General features: G+C 40.4%; 1 protein-coding gene and 1 non-coding gene across 2 annotated transcripts; one reads left to right on the forward strand and one right to left on the reverse strand.

The window, feature by feature from the left end:
• Positions 1 to 21,618: 21,618 nt before the first annotated feature.
• On the reverse strand, positions 21,619 to 24,022 carry LOC106392742 (the record flags this gene model as incomplete). The annotated part of the gene is made up of 3 exons (XM_048764071.1): positions 21,619 to 22,603; positions 22,922 to 23,662; positions 23,777 to 24,022. Coding segments are annotated over 3 exons (1,881 nt in total), but the record flags the coding sequence as incomplete, so codon positions are not given.
• Positions 24,023 to 26,653: 2,631 nt separating this feature from the next.
• On the forward strand, positions 26,654 to 26,760 carry LOC125590887. Its single transcript, XR_007326889.1, has one exon. It is a non-coding gene; the product is annotated as a small nucleolar RNA R71 (small nucleolar RNA).
• The last annotated feature ends 221 nt before the right edge of the window (positions 26,761 to 26,981 follow it).

The following is a 26,981-nucleotide window of genomic DNA, read 5'->3' on the forward strand; positions in this document are numbered from 1 at the left end:
ACGTGCAATCCACAAGGGAAGAGGCTCCTCATCGGCCGACAACAACACTAGTTTGTCGCTCGATTCTCGTCAACCACTGTCGTCCCCGACACCAGTCTCGTCGACCGACACTCGCTTTCCACCTTCGACCGAAGACACTCTTCCGTCAACCAACATCTTCCATCCGATATCGATCGACACTTCAATCCGGAAATCGATTGATACTAAGCCGCGAGACATGGTTGCGACTTTGATTCTTGTACGTGATGATAAGGGAGACTTGTATGACCAGGAGGGTCATCTGCGTAATGCAACAGGTCAGAGGATAAATGCTCAGGGGGCTGTAATCCTTAAGTCTGATACTGATGCTACAGGAGCTGCTCAATCTATAGATGAGGCTGCTCGACCCATAACGTTGGCTAATTATAACCGTCCAGATCAGTTCTACACCAACAGATCAGCCATTCGTCCTCCACCAATCCAGAGGGCGGAATTTTGAGTTGAAGCCGCAGTACTACACACTCATGGGACAGACACCCTACTATGGGTTATCTCACGAGCATCCTATAGACCATCTGGAGAGGTTCGAGGATCTTATATCTGCTATTAAAGTCGAGGGAGGCTCTTCAAGTACTCACTTGCTGGAGATGCTTCGCATTGGCTTAAGCAGTTACCACCAGGATCTCTCACATCCTGGGGCGACATCAAGAATGCATTCCTATGCAACTTCTTTGATGAGGCGCGTGCTGAAGACTTGAGGACCAAGATCGCTACATTCACTTAGGAGCCTTCATGAGCCTGCATAATCATTCAGAAGCTCATGGATCAGATTCAAGTCTTATCAGAGAGATTGCCCACACCATGGATTCAATGAAGTACAGCTGCTCTGTACTTTCTACAGAGTCATCAAGGTGCAATATCAGATGGCTCTTGATGCTTCCAGCAATGGGAACTTCAACACAAGGAATCCAGAGGAGGCTGTGAGAGTTATTGAGAACTTAGCATCCAGCAGAAGCACGAAGAACACTGATTTTGAGAGGAAAAGATCTGCAACCATTCTTGGGAATGATCAGATGGATGAAGTGAAGGCAAAGCTGGACAGTGTTCATAAGCTTCTCAGGAAGAAGATCTGTTTAGTTGAGGATGCAAAGGCTGTACTCACAGAGGGTAGAGCATAGGTAGAAGAAGATGTGAACTTCATCAATGGAACTAGATTCCAGGGTTCTGGAAACCAGAGTCAGAACAGAAACTCCTATGGCAATGGACAGAGGGGTAATTTCAACCAGAGTTCGCAGTACCAGAAACCCTACTCCTACTACCAAAAGCCACCACCACTTACTCAGGAGAGCAAGATTGAAGAGATGCTTGATAAGGTTCTTGAGGGACAACAGCGCATGACAGTGGACTTCAATGGGAAGGTTGTCTGTCTACAACAAGAACACAAAGTTTGAGATTTTGAACACTCATGTGAAGAAGCTGGAGATGCAAGTTGTTCAGACATGAGAAGCTGTTAAAAGGCAAGAAGCCTTAACACGGGGGGGGGGGGGGGGGGTAGGAGATGATGTGATGAAGCACCACGTCAGTGCCATCATAGATGATGACTTCTGGCAAGTGGTGAAGTAAGAGAAGTTGTAAGAAGGGGATTTCGAAATAGAGAGTTTGATGAGTTTCAGCGGATCGCATTGGTGTTGATCAACGCCGAGCTCTGAACATCGGTCGATGGACATCACCCAAAACCGATCGACATCCTCTCCCGAGCATCGATCGACAACACCTACATAGTCGACCGCATCTTACAATATCGTGAGGATCATAACTCATGAACAGTTCACAGCGAAACACCCACATCCGCCCAGCTCTGTTTATGTCAAATTCGATCAACATTCTGATCCCGCCGTCGATCGATGGATCGACAGAGAGAAACCGCCATCGATCGACAACCTCCAGCGCCCATCGATCGACGCGCACCTCGTACATACCGAGTGCAGATGCTAAAGATAGACGTTGCATGTCTCAATTCACTCTGGCCATGACCCAAACCTTCAGATAACCCACCAGAGGCTACCAGTACACATTCAGATGATGCAGCAGATCCTATGGAAGTTGATAGGGTTTCTATGGGGAGAACCCTGAGGAAAAGAAAGGAAAAAGTGGTGAAACATCTGACGAGCAAAGCTAATGAGAAGGAAATGGAAAATTTCCAAAAGAGAGTCTTCAGGGATTCCATTTGAAAAGCCATTCGAGGAGGCCTATTTTACCCACAAATTGTGGATGTTCTTCAGAGAAACCAGAGAGACCAAAGAATACATTAGGAGAATATTCTGTAAAGCTAGAAAAAAGATGAAGAATAGGGTTATATTGAAGAAGAAGAGTGATCTTGGGAAGTTCGCAATACCATGTACGGTGAAGGGTATTGAATTCCCACATGCATTGTGTGACACAGGAGCATCCGTCAGCATTCTACCTAGGGTTATGGCAGATCATCTAGGTCTGCAAGTGGAGCCTTCCAAGGAATCGTTCACTTTTGTGGATTGTTCTAAGAAAAGCTCAGGAGGAATTGTCAGAGATCTAGAGGTGCAAATTGGTAATGCCCTAGTTTCAGTTGATTTCCATGTCTTGGATATCAAGCTGAACTGGAACTCTTCCCTTGTGCTTGAGAGAGCTTTCATATCAACAGTAGGGGCAGTGTGAAACATGCAAACCAACCGGCTATGCTTGACGCTCATAGATCCACATGTCCACTACAACCCTATTCCAGTCATGAAGCCACATACGTCCTCCAGAAGAATTGATGATCCAGGACTCAGCGCATCATGCCACTGTGGAGCCGAGTATGAGACAGAGTATTCAGCGTCGATCGACACTCACACTACGACGTCGATCGACAGTGCTCAACAAAAATCGATCGACGTTCCAAAGGAAGAATCGGTCGACAGTAGTTCAGGAGATTGTGAAGACGACTACTACAATCCCACCAGGGCGGTACACACTGCGAAATATACTAGAGATACACTGCATACAGAGGAGTATGATGAGATTACGAGGAGGAATGAGCTACGGAGTACATAAACATTTGTGCTGAGGAAGATTGACCTCTCCACCATTCCTCTTGGCAAGGAATGCGACGTCGATCGACAGAACCGTCTCAACATCGATCGACACTCATCATTACACGAGAAACCGCAAATGAGCATAGGCTGACATTGCCTACTACCCGTCGATCGACACTAATGTCGACCATGCACGAGAAGGAGATTACTCAATTGGAAGTTGGGCAGATGATCGCTATCACGAGAGCTATGCAGTAGAGACGACAATCCATGAGCCACGAGCAGATGAACTCCACGAAGGTTTCACAACTGAAGAGCTACTTAACCAACAGGAACGTTCAGATACAGATTCACTTTTTGCAGAAGCTTGTGGAAAAGGGACCCGTTTCTATCGTCCTTTAACCAGAACAAACCCCCGTCGATCGACAAAAACCGACCATCATCGATCGACATCCGTCAGAAACCACCATCCACCGTAAGCGAAAAAAGCTAAACGTGATAATTAGTATCTAACACAGGAAGAATTTGGTATTTTCAAGGACCCAGGCGGATATGCAAGAGCAATAGATGGGCATGCACTGCAAATATCCAGAGAGGACATTGCAGACATTCTTCAGATGGCTAATAAAGCAGACAACCTCTTCATGCAACAACGCAACATTCCAGAGCACCAGCAGAGGGTTACAAACGAGTTCTATGACACAACTGGTGGATTAGACAATCGTTTCAAGAAGAAGAATCGACATCATACTCGACCGTCGATCGACGTTGATGACCCAACATCGATCGATAGACGTCCTGATTTTGGAAAACGCGCTTATGACCGTGATGGAACTAGGAGATTTCACTAGGAGGAAAATGATGAATATGGAGTCTACAGAGACGATCAGGGCCACACAAGAGATGTAGATGGACACGTCGTCCGTGTATCCAAAGATGATATCAGAAGGCTTCTGGAAAGAGCTTCAAGAGACGAGCACAGCTATATCTGTCTTCCAGAACATGCTAGCTCATTCACACAAACTAAACTAGTACAAGAAATCTACACCAAGGACAAGATCAATGAGATGTTCTATGTAGTCGGTGGAGCCCAAGAGAAGAATGAAGGAGACTTCGAGATGAAACTTGATGGTGTCTAATGCCCACTGAATGATAGCATCAGTTGGTGGACTACATGCATGGAGGAGATGACGCAAGACATAGCCAAAATTCAAACACAGCGTGAGGCCGAAGCTTCTCGACCAGCATTGATCGACAAACGTCGACCAGTATCGATCGATAATCGCCTACCAGCATCGGTCGACGACAACTTACCACACTCAAATCCGATGAAGTCTCAACAAAATTCTTAAACCAGAGCAGAGATTGATCAGTTTATAGAAGAGATCTACAGAACATTGGAATCAACAAAAGAGAGGCTTGATAGGAGATGTGATGATATCTATTTCCCAATGGACCTTACCATGAGCTCTTTGAATTCTCAGACAGAACCAATACAGAGGGAGATAGTGGAGATTCAGAGATACATCGCCCGTTGACCAGAAGCATCGGCATCGATCGACAGACGTAACAACATATCGATCGACAGTCGCAGAGGAACATCGATCGACAAAGCTACAAACCGAGGAAGGCTAGTACCAAAGGTGAAATCAGATATGTCTGATACATACAACCATGGAGAGGAGATCTCAGCTGGCACATACGCCACACTCATGAGACATCAATTCAACCTTGAAAGTCTTGGTGATAGATTGCAGAAGATAGAGGATGCAACTGCAACAATGAAGGACAAATGGCGCAGAGGAGATGAAGCAATGCGAGACTTCACTGGTACATGGTTCAACAAGCGCAGAGAAGAGATGGAAACTTGTTTACCAGCAAGTTCCAGCTTTCCATGTTACTAGCGTAATCACCTCCAAATTCAAGCTAAATGACTATAACAAAGCGCTGAGTGGGAGGCAACTCACTATTAGGTAATATTTAATTGGTTTTTATTAATTTAATACTTATATTATTTCAAAATTTTGCAGGTCATTATATAAAAAAAAAGAGAAAAAGAAGATCCGAGTAGACGTTTGCTATGAGAATCGACCGACGAAACACTGCCGACATCGATTGACAGAACATTTCAAGTGGCGACCGATGAAAACAACTTGACATCGATCGACATCAATTTCGGTCGTGTATATCGTTCTTACTTGTTCAAATTGAGTCCTCATGTTTTAGTTATCACCATAACTTAGACTGAATTTACTCTGGGGACAGTGTAGTTTAAGTCTTGGGGAAGGTTTACTGATATTGATCTATTCATGACTCTTATCTAAAAAATTTTCAAAAAGTTTTTATTGAGTCAAAAAGGGGATGATGAACTTTTTCAATTTTACTTACTATCTAACCACTCTCTAGCACCATTCTTTGAGGTTATTTACTGCAGGGTGTACTAAATGGAAACACCAAAGGGATCACCTGCCAATAACATCCATGCTAGCTGAGAGAGTCTGAAGGAACCGAAGCTGACTTCCAACCTTAAACAATCCAACCTGCTTGTTTTGGGGCTTGGTATATATTGGATCGGATTTCTCTTTCAGCTCTGAAAGGTACAAGTCTGTAAATTTTTGGTTTCCTTCTCTCCTCTCTTCGGCATCTTACGAAAAAAATAATAATAAAAGATTGAAATGATTTCCTGGAAGAGGCAGATGGGTAGGAGTGTCTCCTGTGACCCCATTATTCTTAGTCTGAAGGGAATGATCACACATTGTGGAAACGAGGGGTAGGAGTGTCTCCTGTGACCCCAGTATTCGCTACACTTTGTCAAAAAAGAGCTACAAAAGTAGAAAAGTCAATGAGATGAACAAGATGGACTGTATCAGCATCAACATTCATTGAAATTGAAACTAATGAGATTCAGAGAAGAGAGATATAGGGAGAAAGGAAACTAGAATAAGACTACATGTTTAGTCAGATACCTGTGGGAACCGAAATTCGCACTGTCGATTTTTGTTTAAATAAGGAAACTAGGAAAACCCTAATTTCCCAGAGGTCCCGGATATCTGCTAATACCACATGCCAAGCAATCAGAACATAATAATGACAACGATAAAGTATAAGAAATCGTAAAAGAGAGCAAAAGGAGTTTTATTCCGAATCCGCGTATGAGCGTTACAACAAAGTAGAAGCCTTGGCCACGAGAGCTGTCGGCGAGGTTCTTAGTTCTAACAACCTAAGACTGCAAAACCTAGTTGAGTCGCAGCTCGAAATAACAAAAACGGAAAGTTGCCTAATTGCTCTAAGTGCTAAGTTTTCTCCGAAAAAGTCTTTTTTATGCCTCTCGCCTAGGACCCCTTATATACTGGCTCCAAGGTCGGTTTACGCTTTTCTTCTTCTGCCCTTAAGCCGCCATAGCATAAAAATGGAGATATTCCATTTTTTCCAATCTTCGTAATTATCTTCGAAATTTCGTATTTATCCGTGGAAACTTGACATTTATCTTCCCTTGCGGACCAAGCGTAAACCGACATACGGTTTATGGGCTGTTGGTTAAGAAATCGCAAGTTGGACTCGAGTCGTGTCTTAGGTCCCTTTGGGCCGTCTTTCGAATCGAAGCGTTTATTACGGCTCCTTTCGATAAAGAATGAACTTTCCGCGGTTTTTACGGTAAAGTTTGATTGATAACTTAGAAGTGGCGGGGGAACGTGAGATGGGTTCGCTACGGTATTCGGGAGATAGCATCGAAGGGTAGACAAGAATGCATGGACTGATGTCGTATCGATGTTTCAGAAGAGCTCGGTCCCTACGTAACGACCGAACTTTGGTTCGAGCTCGGTCGCTACGTAGCTACCGAGCGGAATGGGCGTTTGGTCGCTATGTAGCGATTGAGCTTAGCCTCGAACTCGGTCGCTACGTAGCGACCGAGTGGGGCACGCGTTTGGTCGCTGCGAAACGATCCTTCTCGAGCTCTTGTCCGATGATTCGCGTTTCTTCCGCAAAGGTTTTTCGTAAAGAAGAACCTATTTCGAAAATATATTTGTCGAAGAATTTTTCTACGTTTTTCTTCTTCGGGGATTTGGACGTTAACTTCGTCGTAACCGTTTTTGACCCAAACAATATCTGCTAGAGTAAGAGTCCATGTGTCCTTTGATCGATACTCCCAAGATTTAGCCTACACATTTATATGCATAAATGAAGTCAGTAGAGCGGTATGTCATGCGGAATCAGCTAAGCTGTGGGCTGAAAGGTTTGGTTGCTAAGCTAAACTCTAGTACATGAAGTGCCTCTAAAGTTGGCACTGATCTGATGTGGCTTGCAACATTTCAGAGGTCAAGGAAGTAAGTTTAAAATTGTGTGAGTCCCTGCTGTTTTCAAACTTCTTTCAGAGAGACTGCATGTATATTTTGCTTGAGGACAAGCAAAAGGGTAAGTCTGGGGGGTTGATATGCGATGGATTTTACTCATTTTAAGCCATGATTTATAGGTGTTCTTATAACTAATTATTATATTATAGAGTCTATCTATTATTTTTATAAGATCAGGAGTGATTTGGGAGAAAGTGATGATTTTGGAACATTTTGGAGATATTTGGAGGAAGCATCCGAGCTGACCATCGAGCTGACCATCGGTTGACACTCAGAGACAATAATCGATCGATGCACACCTTGTGACATCGATCGACAGCGAAGCGCGCAGAAAGCATGTTTTGTTTCAGACGACTTAGAGCCCAAGTCTTCACCAATTTACAAGATTATCCCTGACGAGTTTTAACCTAATTATATAAGCTTTGCCATGTTTGAGGCAAAGTGTGCTTTCTTGTTTTACTATTTTCACAGCAAAGATTTTCTATGATTTTTAGTAGATTGAAGAGAAGATCTAATGATTATTTGTGATTGGAACTCCATTGATATCTATATTTCTATCTATCTATGCAGTTTTTATACCTTATTGTTGTTATGAATTGTTTGGCCATATCTGAGTAGTTCCCTTGTTAGATTTTAGGGGTTAAATAGGTTATGAAGGATTAGCCTCAACTATAGATTTGTTGTGATATTCATCTTTAGGATTGTCATTAATGTCTGCTTCTAGATTAGCTACCTAGAACTTGTCCTAGAAGTTGTAGATATAAGCGATAGCTTGCAGCTCACCATGAATCCATCCTAATGAGCTAAGATTGCTAGAATAAGGCAAGAGCTGATCTAGGAAGCTTAGTGAGCACATTCAACCCGCGTATTAACGCTTGACCAAAAGCGTCGATCGATATTTTTATCGAATAATCGGTCGACGGTTCAACAAGTGCATCGATCGATATTCTTATAGAATCATCGATCGACATTAATATAAGGTCATTAGACAAACCTACAAAGCGAGAGCCTAATGGTTTGTTTATAAGTGTTGAGCTCTATAATATCATGCATGCAACTTGTTAAGCATCTGTAGGATTATGATCATGATTTCCTGAATAAAAACCCTAAGTCTAGCTATTTCCATTTAAGTACCAAAACCCCAATCAATCAATCGAGCAATTACTTTGCTCACAAAATTGCAACGTTACATTTAAATCATTAAACAACCTAGCTTAACTAATCTGATTAGATTTATTAGGTTCTCTAGCTCTTAGATTTGTCGGAATGCCCCAATATTTGAAATTTTGAAGGCCCTTTTCTCAAAAAAAAATATACTAGTATATCTACCGTGCTACGCACGACTCACTTTCACTGTTTTCCAGAATTTCATTAGCATATTAGTAAATTTAACAAACTGTATAATTATACATACATAAATATTTCGTATATAAATTGGAATATCCAGAAAAGAAGAAGGAAATATGCTCTCTCCAGCCAGGACGAGTTACTTCTCGTGGTAAAGGAGTTGCGGATGCAACTACCGCCACCCGCATAGTAGATCGATATGAACATCATGAGCTGTTCAGGTTCGACTCGCCGCCCTGGGATGAAAGCTTTACGCCATAAATCTTATTATACTGGCTGGTACCGACTATTTGGGGCAAAAATTGATGCACCTCCTAGTTAACCAAAAAAAATTGCTATATCCACATCTCTATAATATGTTTCTTACGATGGTTAGTTACCGAAGTCCCTTAATGAATTAAAAATATTACATTTAGTTACCATTATTAAATTTATTTTCCTTTTTATTTAGTTGTTTCTGGTAATTAGATTTTAATTTATTTTATTTTTAATTTTTTCCAATAACATACATAATTAAAAAGAAAAATATACAAAATTTAAAAAAGAATTATTTTAATAATATTTCTATATAATGTGATTTCAAAAAAATAAAAATTAACAAAAATAATCTTGAGATTAAGAAAGAATAATAAAATCAAACATATTATTTTATAGTAATATTTTATTTATTTTATAGATATAAACTATGGGATAACTCAAAACATTTTTAAATAAAAATAAAATATTAAGTAAGTTTTCCAATTTATTTATTTTGCAAAAAATATATGCATGAGATTCAAAATATTATCATTATATTCCTTTATGCAATTTTAAATCAGTCCACACTTTAGTTTATTTTGTCTATTTGTTTCTCAAAAAAAACTATTATGTTATATATAATTTTACTAAAATATATTATATATTTCAGAGAACAGCCAACCTAAATGCAAAATAACAAAATTAATCAAAGCTTTATTAATATTTAGAACAAAAAAGTATTATAGTTGAATTCAGAGAAGTAGATGCAATCTGATATACTCAAGTGATAACTAAACTGACTAGATATTACATATACAAAATCACATGTCTAATTCAAAAAATATAATATAAATATAAATTATAAATATAAATTATTAAATTGAAAGTAAAATATTAATCAATTATTATAATATATTTAATTTTAAAATATTTGTACATGAGAATCACCTAGTAGCTTCATATGTTGTAATAGAAATCCATCCACTCTCTTTTTTCTTTTAATTCCCTGTAGAAATTTGTTTTTACCAATTTATATTTCCCAAAAACCTGAATTATTTCTCCTTTCTATATAAGAATTGTCTCCAAAGCTGAGTTTCATCTATATTTAAAAACTAGGGCCAGTCCGTCCTAGAGACGGGAAGTTAAAAAAAAAAATTTATATAAATTTACATTAATTTTATGAAGCATTTTTTTTAAAAAAAATTGTAGATTAAAACGATATTATAAACAAAAATAAATAAATAGAATTCGGATTTCATGTTGTTATTTTTAATAAATATTTTTTGGACTTAATTAAAATGGCAGTAAATTCATTATTCTATGAAGAACAATCTAATATAATAAGAGAAATGATGTCCGAGTATAATTATGCAATGATCATGCCAGAAAAATATGTTAAGTAAAATCTTATATTATCTAAGCCAAAACAACCTTTTGCTAGCATAAGTAGCTTGGCCTGTGTATTTTTTAATTAAAATGTGATAGTTTTCTACTAATGAAAGTCATACTTCAACTTCTCCGCCACTCTTTAAATTGAATATGGTCTATCGTTATTAAATAAGTTTAGAATTTATTAGATAGGTTTTACTATTAATTTAGAAGTTATTAATATTGTGGAAACTTGCGTTATGAATTAACAATATATTTAAATTAAATGATAATATTGAATTGACGTTTTTTATAGAATTTATGCTCGTATGTAATAAAGAGCTTATGCTGCAGATGCGTGTAATTATCTTGCAAACTATATTTTGCATTGGTGTATTAATACTTTGAAATAAAACCATTTACCGTACAAAGGGAATCGTTAAAAAATTTCAAATATCAGAGTTTTCGTTTATGAAAATAGTTAAGTAGGAGTAATATATAATAATATGTTTGTGCTATTGTATGAAAAAAAAAAAATTTAGGAACACTATTTCTCGTGAATTCATGGACCTTAAAAAATAAATTGATGTAAATGGGTCAAGAAAATAATTATATAAGCACTATTTATCGTGAAATCATGGACCTTAAAAAATAAATTGATGTAAATGGGTAAAGCAAATAATTATTCCTATGTTTTTTTTTTGCTAAAACATTATTCATATGTTAAAAGTTCAATATATGTATATCAAATTAGCAAATTCAATTTTGCATTCACTATATAATATATACATTTATATGTACGTTCACTAATATACTATAAACCTATTGGTTCATCTAGTTTTTTGGTTTTTACGGGCTATTTTACACATTAAAATAAATTTAAACTTTTTATTGTATTTTCGACACAAGTAAATCCAATTAAAATCATTGTACTCGGTTCTATTGATTTACATTAATTTGTCATACCGGCATGATCGGATTGAATATCAACAATATCATAAGAGCTGTTTTATGACGTATTCATAAGACGAAAAACACGACATTATTTGTTTACTAAAATATAAAAGTATATTATTAAAAGTATTATTTTTAATTTGATCTAAAACATACACGACAATATTCTCGCATGTTTATGAGTCATACGAAAAGCGCACACGATCTTCAACTCCAAGTTAGTGAAACACCACGTTTTGGACGCGGTCACGTGTCGGCTTCTCGAGACTCGAATTAGTGACGTGTCCGCCTACGTGAACAGCCTAGGAGCGAACCAAACCCAACTTTATATATAAATATATATAAAGATATCATAACTTTAAATGAAATGAAATTACCTTTGTTCCGTAAGAACAGATTTTCACGTTGAAAATAACTTCTTGAATTTTCCACCATTATCACTAACACTATCTCTGGCTTTCTCCTTAGAACACAGACGAAGGCGAAGAGATAACGTGAAGAGGGATAGAGGTACGAGTTTGTGTTGGTTGATCCTCGTGGTCGTGTATCTCTTTCTATCAAGACTTTTTTTTTTGCTGGCAAAGAAATGAATTTGGGAGGAATCAGATATGGAGGAGGGACCAATAAAATTGATTTTGGTTTAAGTTTAAAATCAGGTTTAGTTCAATTTTGTTTGGTAAAGTGTTGAGGCCGGTTCAATTTATGTATGTTTATGGTCTGGTCACATGATTATACCAAATACTGTTTAAACCGACATTCATTGGCAAATACATCTGAAACTTTTATTTCTGGGACATATAGTAAGTGGCAATAGTTTGAGAGACATTTGATGATATATGATACTTCTTGTGGGTAAATAGTTTGTTGACCCTATATAAAGATATCATAACTTTAAATGAATATGAAATTACCTTTGTTCAGTAAGAACAGATTTTCACGTTGACAATAACTTCTTTAATTTTCCACCATTTTGAAAAATTAACTACAAAACAGAAGCACTGAGAAGAATACAAACCCCAACTAGAAACAAAATATAAAACTATTGAGAATGAGAGAGAAAAGTATACAGAAAATAGTTGACTGAGTATCATCTTCCAACGTGTGATTGTGGTAGTTTGAGAAAAATAGGGATTTGCTTCTTCTTTTTTTACAGTTACATAAATATTTGAAATCAAAGGAACGTGATATAATTTTTTTTTGATTAGTTAAACAATGAAATATGTCAAAATTTGATATAATAGTTGGCGATTCAAAATAAAAACTAAACACAAAATATCAGATTTAGTGTTTTAAACAAAGTGGTTTAATTGAGTAGTCAAGATTGACTTGAAAAAACACATCTCTCTCGGTTTTGAATTCGATTTCTGGTAAAAGCAAAGTTAATATTACTATTTAACCAGAAGAAGATGCCACACTTCAGACTTCCTAAAAAAAAATTGAAACTGTACTCCTTGTCAATGATATCGATATTTGGTTTTCAGCCTAAATACAATCTGTTAATTAAAAAATTGGCGTTTCGACACCAAAAATGATTTTGTACTTGAGTTACTCTAATGGATATGATATTCTACTAGAGAACAACATAATGACGGCGCCTGAGCGCACCGGCAGAGGCTTACTTATTGGAGATAATTACATATATTTGATATATACTATTGTTTTAGATAAGTGTTATCTTTAGGTTTTCCTATTTCCCTTTAGCTTTGGGTTTTACTACTCTGTGAGTATATATATTCATCGATTGTTATCAATAAAAAATAAGAACTTTATTTCCAAACTACAATTTGTCATGGTATCAGAGCATAAACAAAACTAAACACATCAAAAATCGATCTCTTGTTCTTCAAAACATTCATATTTTCTTGTTGATCTTCCACAATTTTATTGTTGATCTTCCACAAAAGCGAAGACCATCTTATTCCTTCAAAATTCTCTGTTTTTCTTTTCATAACAAAACAGAGGATATTCATCAAAATCTTCATCACATACGATGTCGATTACTCCATCCAGCGAAATCAAATACAAGACGATATCTCCATATGATTTATCGTCCAACGACAATCCAGGAGCAGTAATCTCACAGCCGCTCCTCAACGGGTTAAATTATGATGAATGGGCCATCAACTTCTGTATGGCAATAAGCTCTCGGAAGAAGTTTGGCTTTCTTGACGGCAGTCTACCTAAACCGGCAGCCGATTCAACCTATCTTGAGGAGTGGACAGCAAACAATCACCTCATTGTAGGGTGGATAAAACAAACCATTGAACCAAAGATTTGATTATCCATCTCAACTCACGAAATTGCGAAGGATCTCTGGGATATAATCAGGAAACGCTTCTCCATCAAAAGTGGTGCACATTTACAGCAACTACGCAACGCCTTAGCTAACTGCCGACAGAATGGTTCCAACGTTGATGACTACTTTGAACGTCTAACAAAACTGTGGGATGGAATCGCGGAGTGCATGAATTCTAAACAATGTAGTTGTGGCAAGTGTGAGTGCAATTTAAATTCAGCACGCGACAAAGAAACATAAACATTAAGGATTCATGATTTCTTGGCTGGTTTGGATGAAGCAACACACGGAGCCATACGTTCTCAAATTTGTGCTATCTCTCCGCTTCCTGATCTTGATAGCGTCTACCAAACGATTTCCCAGAATGAAATGATACAGTCAATAAAAACATATGAGCCACCGGCTATGAGCTTTGCATCACAAGCTCGACCTTCCAACCCTTCAAGACCTAATACAAACACCCCTCGTCCGAGTAATAGAGATCCAACCCGACAGTGCACGGTATGTGGACTTACAGGTCATGAAACATCAGGGTGTTTTATTGTGATCGGATATCCAGATTGGTGGGAAGATTCTAAAAAGAACAAAAATCAAAATCGCAACATACCTGCTAAACCGACTACTCCAACAAATCAAAACCACAACAACATGCCAAGAGCCAACACAGCTACCGTATCCTCGACAAACCTGTCAAAAATTCAAGCTAATCTCACCATCACTGATGCTGATCGACAAGGATTGAGTGGTATTACGGACGATCAATGGAGTATCGTACAAACGTTAATCAACAACGGCAAAACCAATGATCATCTAAAGGGTAAGAGTGTTGATAGTATCTGGATTTTGGATACAGGCGCTACACACCACATGAGAGGCCAACTACACTTAATGGAAGATACACGAGACATTCCACATGTACCGGTCTTATTACCAGCAGGCGCCGAAGCAATGGCTTTGAAACAGGGCACTGTTAAATTAACTCCGACGTTACACATTAAGAATGTGTATTATGTGGCCGGCTTCCATACAAACTTGATATCTTTTGGACAACTTGTTACAGATAACTTCTTTGTTGGTCAAGTCACTGACAATCTCATGATCTTGCAGGACCGTACCTCGAGGATGCTGATTGGAGCGGGTGAAAAAGAGGGAGAGGGATTGTACCGGTTTCGAGGGATTGAGTCTTTGGCATCAGTGCATACAACGGTTCTTGAAGAGTCGTTATTATGGCACCGTCGCCTTGGACATCCATCCTCACATATCACCGGCAAGGTCCCAACTGTTCCGAGTTTATATTCTACGGCTGATCATCTTATTAAAACATGTTCTATTTGTTTTCGGGCAAAACAAACCCGTCTCAGTTTTTCAGACAGCTTTCATAATGCAAACGAAATTTTTGAATTAATCCATTATGATCTATGGGGTCCCTATCGAACAACGGCATTATGTGGATCTCGTTACTTCCTCACAATCATAGACGATCATTTGCGAGCAGTATGGCTCTTTCTCCTCCCCGATAAAACGTTGGTTTCGCAACAGATCAAAGACTTCTTAACCTTGATCGAGAGACAGTTCTCTAAGAAGATCAAAACTCTGCGAAGTGATAACGGAACAGAGTTTATGTGTCTCACACGTTTCTTCAAAGAACAAGGGATAATTCATGAGAATTCATGCGTACATACACCTCAACAAAACGGACGTGCAGAGCGAAAACATCGTCATATTCTCAATGTCGCTCGAGCATTACGTTTCCAAGCTAACTTACCAATTGAACTATGGGGAGAGTGTGTTCTAGCTGCGGGATATCTCATTAACCGCACACCATCGTCACTTCTTCAGAACAAAACGCCATATGAAAAGCTTCACGGCCAGCCTCCAGACATTACCCATCTCTGAGTTCTCGGATGCTTGGCTTACGCTCATAATAAAAATACGAAAGGAGACAAGTTTGCTTCCAGAAGCAGGAGGTGTATGTTCCTGGGCTACCCCTCAGGAACAAATGGCTGGAAACTTTTCGATTTAGAAAATGAAACAGTTTTCATATCCCGAGATGTGGAGTTTCAAGAAGATGTTTTCCCATACTCTGAATATGAAAAATCATCTCCCACTACTGAGACACCCGTACTAATACCCCATCAATCCAACGAAGATGATACTGAATTCGAAACAGAGTACATTGCTCCTTCGAATTCAGCAATAGAGCAGTTTCCTCTTGAAAAAGAACCATCTCACACAGAACAGTTACCTACTGGTGCTAATGAGCAAACTAATACATTTGTTTAGGACGCGGCCAGCGAACTCGACAACCGTCAACTCGACTACGTGACTTCGTCATAAATACAGTCACTACAATCCCTGTCTTCACTCCCTCTCTTCCTTCATCTGCGCCACAGCCATCATCAGGTTCGAACTATCCCTTATCTGATTATTTAACATATGATCGTTTCTCTTCAGCACATCGCAGTTTTCTCATGGCTCTGACGATCAATATCGAGCCTAAGAATTTTCGCCAGGCCATGGAGGATGAAGTATGGAAAAATTCTATGCAATCTGAGATGGATGCTCTAGAAAGAAACCATAAATGGGATCTTCAGGAGCTACCACCAGGGAAAACGGCGCTTGGTACTAAATGGGTTTATACAATAAAACTACGTGCTGATGGGACCATAGAACTACACAGATAAAGACTGGTCGTGTTGGGAAACAATCAGAAAGAGGGTCTTGATTACACCGAGACGTTCTCTCCTGTTGCTAAGATGACAACGGTTCGCCTATTTCTTGATATTACAGCGAAGAAAAATATGAAATTCATCAAATGGACGTGCACAATGCCTTTTTCATGGTGATTCTCCAAGAGGAATTTAATATAAAAATACCTCTGGGTTTTTCTCGACCTAATGACACTCGTGTGTGTCGACTGTGAAAATCGTTATACGGCCTTAAGCAGGCCCCTCGTTGTTGGTTCGCAAAACTAGTTGATGCTCTACTTAGCTATGGATTCTCGCAGACACATTCCAACCATTCTCTATTCGTTTACTTTGCAACAATGTCACCCTTCGCATACTTGTGTATGTTGACGACTTAAATCATATTGGGCGATTCTTCAGCAGTGATGTCTCGAGTTTTAACCCGATTATCTAACTGCAAGTGCACAGTAAAGTACGCAGTAGTAATGCGGGATCGAATCCACAGGGACCGATGATCACACGTAGAGTTGCAGACAAGTTAATAGCTACAGCGAACGAAGATATATTTTTGATGGTTTTTATTTAATTTTCTTAGGTGTCACAAAACATAAACAAGCATGTAAAAAGATGATTTAAATGATTTGAAAACTATTTTAAAACAAACGTTGGGCATTGGGAATTCTCAGGGATTTCTTTTTAATCAAGATACAATTAATGGAAGACACAGGGATATATTAAGAACCGTCTAGAACTCAAACACGATATTAGAATTAACCTACTTCCGTAGCGCTAATTCTCTATGTTATAGAAATCTCCACACTAACTTCCGCTGAGTTTCAATTTCTAAACAAGCATTAAGAACAGGTTCAATATGTTCACAAAGCGCAATAACATCAACTTCCGAGGGTTAAGGACACTTTGCTCATCTAAAGTATTTTCGGAAGTTCAAACAATCACTTTCGGTGCATCAAACAATCTGAAATCATGAACTAAGTGATCAATTCAGTTCAAGCAGTAAGAAATCCATTAGATGAAGAACCAAAACGTAATCCCTTAGTCTACACACGTTTTATGGATCAAAACATCAAGAAATCCCCTATGAGAACCCCTAAACCCAACTAGATGACTACTCACACATAACTAAGCAAGAACAAAACGATTTTGATGAAGAAAACATGATAAGATTGTATTAAAACAGAGTAAAGGTTCAGAAGATCTTCTCCAAATGGTTTTGAGATGAACTCCTTTACAAATCTTCACAAATCACACAAAACAAGTACAAAACTCTCAAATCTCTCTCAAGAACTTGTAAATCTCCTTCTTGGTCGCCCCTGGTCTTTTCTGAGTCCCAAAGGTCGAGTTCTTTTTCAATTATTGAGGGGAGTGGGTAAAAAGGAGTGAAAAGCTCGTTTGTGCGTGTGGAGCCCGTAGAGCCTTAGATCGGTCGATCCACATATACCGGATCGGTCGATCTAGTGCATGAAAGCATAAGATCGGTCGATCCACATTGACCGGATCGGTCGATCCACGTCCTGTGCGATCAATACTTCATTCGGTCCATTGTTCGGTCTATCTTGCTTCTGAATAAATCCCGAATGCGTTCTTTTCTTTCAAGCTATCTAGTAACCTGCATATTACACTTAAGAACACCAAAACGCATCAAATAGACCAAAACATTAATTAAAACCGACCATTTAATTGCTCCAAAACGAGTTTAAAACCGTTAAAAACACGGAATATCAACTCCCCCAGACTTGAATCTTTGCTTGTCCTCAAGTAAAGAGGATTAAAATTTGGGAGCTCACTAACCCTCAGTAGACCTTACCTTGTGATTTCGCTAACCACTTGAATCAGAGACTGTCAAGGCTTTCATTCCAAATCCCTACCAAGACCTCGCAAACCTTCCCATATTTCAGACCTGCAAGTCTCAGTTTCAAGTAATCAACTCTTTACATTCATTAAAAAGGGCGTGACCTTTCCACCAAAGATATCTCCATCAGGTATAACGGGCTCGGTGTATGGGAGGCTGTTTTAGTGTTTAATTAGGTGAGGCTCAAGTGTTTGTGGGTATCAGCGATAACAAAAAAAAAAAAAAAATGCAAAACATTATGCAAAATCGCTGGAGAGACCGAGTATATTGATAACCATGTTTTCGAACTGCTCAAGTCTCAAATGATCAAAACCCAACAAATCTCAAACTCTAACCCCAAATTTAAACAAAGCATCATCTCTAGTACATAAAATAAAAATAAAATGTCTAAATCAAATATACTGAATGAGATATAAACATGAACTTTTTTTTTTTTTTTTTTTTTGATAAAAAACATATACAAACCGAAATCGAATATATACACTGCGATGCAATCACACACTTACAACACCCAATTTTTCCATTTACACCTCTAGACACACAGGTCCGTGTCTAACCACCTAAATGTTCCGATCCTACCTAAGCAGTCGGATGAACCATGTCTACCCTAATCTCTCCATTGTTTTTGCACATGTATGCACATATAATCAGTGTGTAAGAATGCATGGAGATGAAATAAAAGGGTACGGTGTAGGTGTGGTACCAAACTATTGATGAGTCTGGCCATTCAGGATTATTAAAGAGTGGTAAAATGTGGTAAAGAAAATCCTGAATGTGTATATGGTGTACCGTTTCCTGATGTTGATTCCTGGTCAAAAGAAATTAAATTCATTAATGGTCAAAAATATTTGAGTCGATTACAATTCACCGAGACTTGATAAAAGATTTAAGGAGAGGTTGCTTGGTCAAGTGGTTCCTCGGTTTGTCTGCGCTAACAGTCCTGAAAAATGGTCAATATGAAATGTAATGCACAACACACAAGGAAATAGTCTAATAATCATCACAGGGTCTGAGAAAAATACGTAGAGAGTTTTTTTTTTTTTTTTTTTTTTAAAACACAATCAAATCCGATAAACTAAGAAAATAAAAGAAATAAAAGCAATATGGTACATAAGTAGCATCCTCCCCCAGACTTACTTCACACCGTCTCGGTGTGAAAATAATTCCAAGAGAGATTACCGATCAGGCGTTGCGGTCAGTACGCCTCTTGGAGCGCCTCTCCAAGGCTCCATCATCATCAGAGTCCTCCGCTGCCTCAGGTCCAGCAGCGGTGTCGTGAGCGCCTGAGTCGTCATCGCTGTCTCCAGAAACAGCTGGCTGTGATGCGCATCCCTTCTTAATGTTGCAGATTCCCTTCCACATCTTCAGCAGTATGGAGTTGTTGGTTTGATGGCTCTTGATCGACCAAGCGTTGATCTCAGCAGCGGATGCAGTAGCGGGAGGTGCTGGTGGCAGCATATACGGAGTGAAATCCGTGGGGAAAAGACTTTCCTCATCTTCAGGTTCCTCCTCTATATCATCATGTGGTGTCTGCTGGTGTGTCGATGATGATGCGACTCCTTTCTTCTTCAGTGTCGCGGGTCTGGTGCAGAGAGATGCAGGCGGTGGTAGAAATATGATAGCACCTGGATCAGTCAGCTCGGTGATGGCGGTATCGGGTAGCTTGACAAATTGCTCTCTCCCTTGTTGGTTCTGGAACTGGTAGATATGAGGGGCGGACTTGTCGATGCTTCCTCGCCAAGGGCCGGTGAGGTAGTGGCTGCTAATGAGTGCTCTCATGTCGAAAAAGTTCTGATACATCCCCTTCTTATCCACCACTCTGTCAACAGGTGGAAGAAACACTCCACAATGCCTTAAGATCTGTGTGATAACCGCTCCAAACCCACATCTCTTCGTATCTGAAACTTTGAAGTACGCAAGCTTCTCCGCGATCACAGCTCCTATGTTTATGTCCTTCCCGCTAACATAGGTAATGTCCGCGCCTTGAGGCCATAGGTGTCCAGCCCCGATGAACAGAAGAGCTAGCTCATCTTTTGTCACTGCAGCGGGTTCCGTCTTCCCATAGATAACACTGCTGATCACTCTCACTGCATATCGCAGAACAGGGCTACGTATTCTCGCTTGCTTGGCCTCTCGAGAGATGAAGTTTCCTGAAGCGATGAATGTCCAGAAATCATTGTGTTCCGGGAAGTCAGGAACACAAGATTGACGTCCTTTCCCGAACCCAAAGACGTCGCACAGCTGAAAGATGGTCATGGAGTGGAACTGCCTGTTCACAATGAAGGAGAACATCGCCTTATCAGCAACTGGGTTGTCCTCGTCAGGATGGTAGAGGCGGGCTGATGCGAGGAACTGCCTGGTCAAGTCAGCATAGCAATCACAGTGAAGATCGAAGATGTATCCCAGGCCAATCTTCGCGAACAAGGCTTCAATATCCTCGGTTATCCCCAATGCATCTGTAGTGTCTCTGTGAGCGAAGCGCGACGGACATATTTCCACTCCCCTCATCTGCTCATAGAAATCATCATCATGTATATCCCACTGCTGGGTTATCTCTCGATTCGCAGGATGAGACCTATCCGTCTTTCGGAACTTGCCCTTTGTGCTGAGCCTAGCAGTCTGTACCGAGGAATCCCCACGCTCACTCTGCTTCTTCTGTCTCTTAGGCATTATCTGCAAAATTAATTCATCAAAACCCAAGTAAGAGACATATAGAAAAACACTCTTATATAATCATTTCTGATCAACCTCCTAAACATGTAAAAATTTAGCACACATCTCTTCTCTAAACTCAAAATAACACATCACACTCCATTCCAATTTTCGTTTTTCAATTAAACTCGATATTAATTTTTTTTTTTTTTTTTTTTTTTTTTTTGGCAAAATTGCAATTCATCCTACAAATTGGCAATCTAGGTAACCCATGAGTATAATCATCACAAATAAACCATCCTAGATGCTATTCCATTTAGAATTCGTAGATTCCCCTAAATCCAACCCTAGGGCGATTTTTGATTCTAAAATTAGAGAGTCATACCTGTGCCTTGATGAAAACTGATGGTAGAAATGGATAAAGCTTGAAAAACTAATGAGTTTAGCACCAAGAATTACAAAAATCGGTTGAGATATGATGAAAATCGATTTGCATGTTCTTTAGAGGTTTGAGAGAGTTTGAGAGGAGAGGAAGATGAAATTATGAGTGTTTTGATCTGATTTTCGCGAGTGGGATCTTTTGTGGGTGTTTTCCGGTTTAAATTGAGTGAAATCAAACCGGGCAAGACTTACCTGAGATCGACCGATCCGTACTCTTAAGATCGACCGATCTTATGAACGGATCGACCGATCTGCGTATACCGGATCGACCGATCCCTTACCTGGATCGCCGTTCTGTTTCTTTCGGATCGATCTATGCCTGATCGTGATACATGCCTAAAAATCATCTAAAAACACAACCAAAAATCAATTCACACAAGAAAACATAATCACAAAAGAGAAAGAAAATCAAACCATGTGGGTTGCCTCCCAGTCAGCGCTTGTTTAAAGTCGCGAGCCTGACTATTTTGTTGTCCTTAGGCGAGATCGGGTTCCGTTAAAGGAATGTTGGTTCCTTCTTCGGGTTTTGCATCTGTGAAGTAAGGTTTTAGCCTCTGCCCATTGACGGTGAATTTCCTCCCATTGTCTTCCAAGACAACAGCTCCATAAGGTCTAACCTCTGTGATGGTGAAAGGTCCGGACCAACGAGACTTAAGCTTTCCAGGAAATAGCTTGAGTCTAGAGTTGAACAGAAGGACTTTGTCTCCAGCAGCGAAGTCTCTCGGGATTATCTTTCTGTCATGCCATGCCTTAGTTCTTTCCTTGTAGATTTTGGTGTTCTCATAGGCGTTCAACCGAATCTCGTCCAGCTCGTTCAACTGAACCATCCTCCTTTCTGCTGCGGTTTTAATGTCGAAGTTCATCAACTTCGTTGCCCAAAAACCACTGTACTCCAATTCCACAGGTAGGTGACAAGACTTTCCATAGACCAGATTAAAAGGAGTGGTGCCCAAGGGAGTCTTGTAGGCGGTTCTATACGCCCATAAGGCGTCATCAAGCTTCACAGCCCAGTCTTTCCTTGTTTTGCCTACAGCCTTCTCCAAAATCCCCTTGATTTCTCGGTTCGATATTTCAACCTGCCCACTTGTCTGAGGATGATAAGGTGTAGCTACCTTATGCTTTACTCCATGTTTCTTCAGCAGTTTATCGAACGTCTTGTTGATGAAGTGAGAGCCTCCATCACTAATAACCACTCTCGGGATCCCGAATCTTGGAAAAATGACTGTCTTGAACATTTTCTTGACAACACTAGAGTCATTTGTCTTGCTGGCTACTGCTTCCACCCACTTGGAGACATAATCAACCGCAACCAAGATGTACTCATTTCCATAAGAAGATGGGAAAGGGCCCATAAAATCAATTCCCCATACATCAAAAACTTCAACTTCAAGGATGAAATTTTGGGGCATCTCATTTCTCTTACTGATGTTGCCCTTCCGCTGACATGCATCACACTTTGAGACAAACTCATGGGCGTCTCTGAAAAGTGTAGGCCACCAGTAACCAGCCTGCAGGACCTTAGAAACCGTCTTGAATGTTGCAAAATGGCCTGCGTATTCTGAACTGTGGCAGTGGAAAAGAATCCCTTGCATCTCATTCTCCAGAACACATCTCCTGAATAAACCATCTGAGCATCTCTTGTAGAGGAAGGGATCATCCCAGTAGTAGTGGTTCACATCTCTCATGAACTTTTTCCTCTCATACCCCTTCAGGTTCGGTGGTTCAATTCCAGCACATAGGTAGTTTGCAAAGTCTGCAAACCATGGGAGATCATCCTGAATTTGTCTCATGACACAGCAATCAGCCTGATCCAAATACTCATCCTCCAGCAAGGTGATCACATAGACATTCTCCTCGGGTAATGTATCATCCAGTGGTGTTTCAGCTTCCACTCTCATTCGGGAAAGATGATCTGCCACTCCATTTTCTGCTCCTCTCTTGTCTCTGATCTCAATATCAAACTCCTGTAGGAGTAAGATCCACCTTAAGAGTCTCGGTTTAGCATCTTTTTTCGTCATCAGGTACTTCAAGGCTGCATGATCTGTGTGCACAATTACTTTCGAGCCCACCAAATAGGACCTGAACTTCTCGAAAGCATAAACTACTGCCAGCAACTCCTTCTCAGTGGTAGCATACTTGATTTGAGCATCATCAAGCGTTCGGCTGGCATAATAGATCACATGGAGTTTCTTGTCTTTTCTCTGCCCCAAAACAGCTCCAATCGCGTAATCACTTGCGTCACACATTATTTCAAATGGCAAGTCCCAATCTGGTGGCTGCACAATGGGAGCACTGACTAGAGACTTCTTGAGAATCTGAAACGCAGCGAGGCAGTCAGCATCAAAAACAAACTTCGCTTCTTTGCACAGCAGACGGGTGAGTGGCCTCGCTATCATAGAGAAGTCTTTGATAAACCTCCTGTAGAAACCGGCATGTCCCAGAAAACTCCGAATATCCCTCACTGTCCTGGGAGGCTGTAGGCTGGTCATAACTTCAATCTTTGCTTTGTCAACCTCGATACCCTGCTCTGATATCCTGTGACCCAAAACAATGCCATCTTTCACCATGAAATGACACTTCTCCCAATTTAACACCAAGTTCTTCTCCTCACATCTTTCCAGCACCTTGCACAGATTAGCAAGGCAGTCGCTAAATGAAGAACCGTAGACTGAGAAATCGTCCATAAAAACCTCCATAATGTCCTCAATAAGATCAGTAAAGATCGACATCATGCATCTCTGGAAAGTGGCAGGAGCATTGCACAATCCGAAAGGCATTCTCCTGTAGGCAAAAGTACCGTATGGGCAGGTGAATGTTGTCTTCTCTTGGTCGTCTGGATGAATGGGTATCTGAAAGAACCCGGAGTAGCCATCGAGAAAACAGTAGTAGGGGTGGTTGGCTAGTCTTTCCAGCATCTGGTCAATGAAAGGAAGTGGGAAGTGGTCCTTCCTTGTGGCTGAGTTTAGCTTCCTGTAGTCAATGCACATCCTATGCCCTGTGACTGTTCTGGTAGGAATCAGCTCATCCTTCTCATTTGTGATGACAGTGATGCCACCCTTCTTAGGAACCACATGAACCGGGCTCACCCAAGTGCTGTCTGAAATTGGGTAGATCACCCCTGCACTCAACAGCTTTAGAATCTCCTTTTTCACAACTTCCATCAGTTTGGGATTCAGTCTTCGCTGGTGCTCTATGGACGTCTTTGACTCATCCTCCAAGTGAATCTTGTGCATGCAAAGATCTGGAGAAATACCTGTAATATCATCCAAAGAGTACCCCAATGCTTTTCTATACTTTCGCAATTTTGAAAGAAGCAAAGCGGTCTCCACATTATTCAGGTTAGCACAAATAATAACAGGATATGTGGAATTCGGTCCCAAGAATGCATACCTCAGCCCAGCTGGGAGGGCTTTAAGTTCCACCTTTGGAGCATTCTCCTCACTCCAATCTGGTTGGGAGGATGACGGTTTGACGGTTTTATCGGTGCCTGAGTCTTCAAGGCTGACATAGGCGACATGCTTCTCAATCGGTGAGGCTGAATCCAAAATCTCAGAAAATCCAACCACTTCTTGGTTCATGAACCCGAACTCACTCTCCTTTTGGGTCAATGCGACTTGTAGAGGATCATCAGTGTGCAACTCTTCATCCATTTCCTCCACCAGTTCAGTCAATGTATCAACCCAGAAAGTCTGTCCATCAATAGTCGGATTTTTCAGCACCTTCTCCACATTGTATCTCATCGCCATGTCTCCTAGACGTAAGTCTATATGCCCATTCTGTACATCAATCATGGCTCCAGCAGTAGCTAAAAACGGTCTGCCCAAAATGAGAGGATCTTTAGGTTCCTCTTCCAGCTCCAGAACTACAAAATCGGTAAGCACGTATCCCTTTCCAACACCAACAGGGATGTTCTCTAGTACACCGACTGGTCTTCGCACTGATCGGTCAGCAAGGACCAAGGAGATCCTTGTAGGTTTGTAGTTCGTCATGCCTAGCCTCTCAGAGACAGAGAAAGGCATTAGGCTCACTCCTGAACCCAGATCGCAGAGACTCTTCTCAAAAGTAAGTGATCCAATGCGGCATGGTAGAACAAATGCTCCGGGATCTTCACGCTTTTTAGGCATGACATTTTGTAGAACTGCGCTACACTCCTCATTGAGCATCAACACACCCCGCTCTAGGCTCATCTTATCGGTAAGAATCTCCTTCATGTACCTTTTAAGAGAAGGTACCATCTTCACCGCTTCAACAAATGGCAATCTCACATGTAACTCCCCAACAAGGTTCTTTAGCTTCTCGTACTCACGTTCTTTGATCTTCTGCCTTGGTCTGGATGGGTATGGAGCCTTAGGAACATAAGCAGGAGGCGCCACATACACCTCTTCAGGTTCAGAGGAATTTGGCTTCGTCGACACGGGATCGGTCGATCCAGATGGACCGGATCGGTCGATCTCCTTCCCTTGGATCGGTCGATCTGTTCTTGAGATCGGTCGATCTCTTTCTCTTTCGATTCCTCAATCGTTTTTCCACTCCTAAGTGTTATAGCATTCACAAACTCCTTGGGATTCGTCTCTGACTTCCCTGGTAGAAATCCAGGTGCTGTTCTGCTGCTGGAGGCGGTTTGAGCAACTTGCTTTTCCAAAACTTTCAAATGGGTGTTCAAAGCTTCAAACTTCCCATTAAGCTCTCCATACATGTTATCCACCTTGGTGTTTATCTCTGCAGTGCTATTCTTCTGACCTTCTAGCACCATTTGCAGCATCTTCTTGATTTCGTTATCCTGAGAAGACTGTGACGAAGAGGCATTCCCTTGATTCTGATAGTTGTTGTACTGCTGCCTTTGCTGAAATCCTGAGTTGCCCGAGTTGTTCCCCTGATATTGATTTCTGTTCTGAAATCCTTGGTTGAACACACTCTGGTTCTGATTCTGGTTCTGCCTGTTTCCTGCCTGAGGGTAGGACTGATGTTGTGGATTCTCCACATTGTTGCTCCGGTAAGACAGATTATTTTGCTGATTTTGATTCCACCCAAGGTTCTGATTGTAGCCTCTGTTGTAGTTTCCTTGACCACCAATGTAGTTCACATCAGCCTGCATATCACTTGAATCATCACCAACAGCTTCTTGTGAGGAACGATAGCCTTGCTCCTCCACAAATTTCACAGATTTCTGATCTCTCTTGAGAAGCATCTCAATCTTGGCATTCAACTCATCTATCTTCTTGGATTCATAACCAACACCCTTCTGGCTGGTATCAAACCTTGACTTGCGGTTTGCTTTGCTGGATGACAGGTTGTTCAACAAGGTGTAAGCTTCTTCAACAGTCTTGGTCATGAAATCACCATTACTTGCTGTGTCCATGGCATCTTGACTCTCTTCATGAACTCCATTATAGAAAATGTTCAGCAAACTCACATCAGTGTAGCCATGGTGAGGGCAGTCCTGTGTGTACTCCTTGAAACGCTCCCAAGCCTCATGAAAGCTTTCTGAATCAAGTTGCTGAAAGCTTCCAATTCTGCTTCTCAGATATGTGGACCTTGACTTGGTGAAGAAATGCTGTAGAAAAGCAGCTCTTGTCTCTTCCCATGTAGTAAGAGATCCTGGAGGGATGGACTTTAACCATCTGATAGCTTTATCAGCTAAGGAAAACGGGAACAACCTGCATTTCAAAGCGCCTTGAGGAACTCCATTATGTCTGCTGGTGTCACAGACTCGCTCAAAATGCTCCAAGTGATACATCGGGTCCTCAG

The sequence above is a fragment of the Brassica napus genome, chromosome C7 (assembly GCF_020379485.1).
Source record: "Brassica napus cultivar Da-Ae chromosome C7, Da-Ae, whole genome shotgun sequence".
NCBI classification, from domain to species: domain Eukaryota; kingdom Viridiplantae; phylum Streptophyta; class Magnoliopsida; order Brassicales; family Brassicaceae; genus Brassica; species Brassica napus.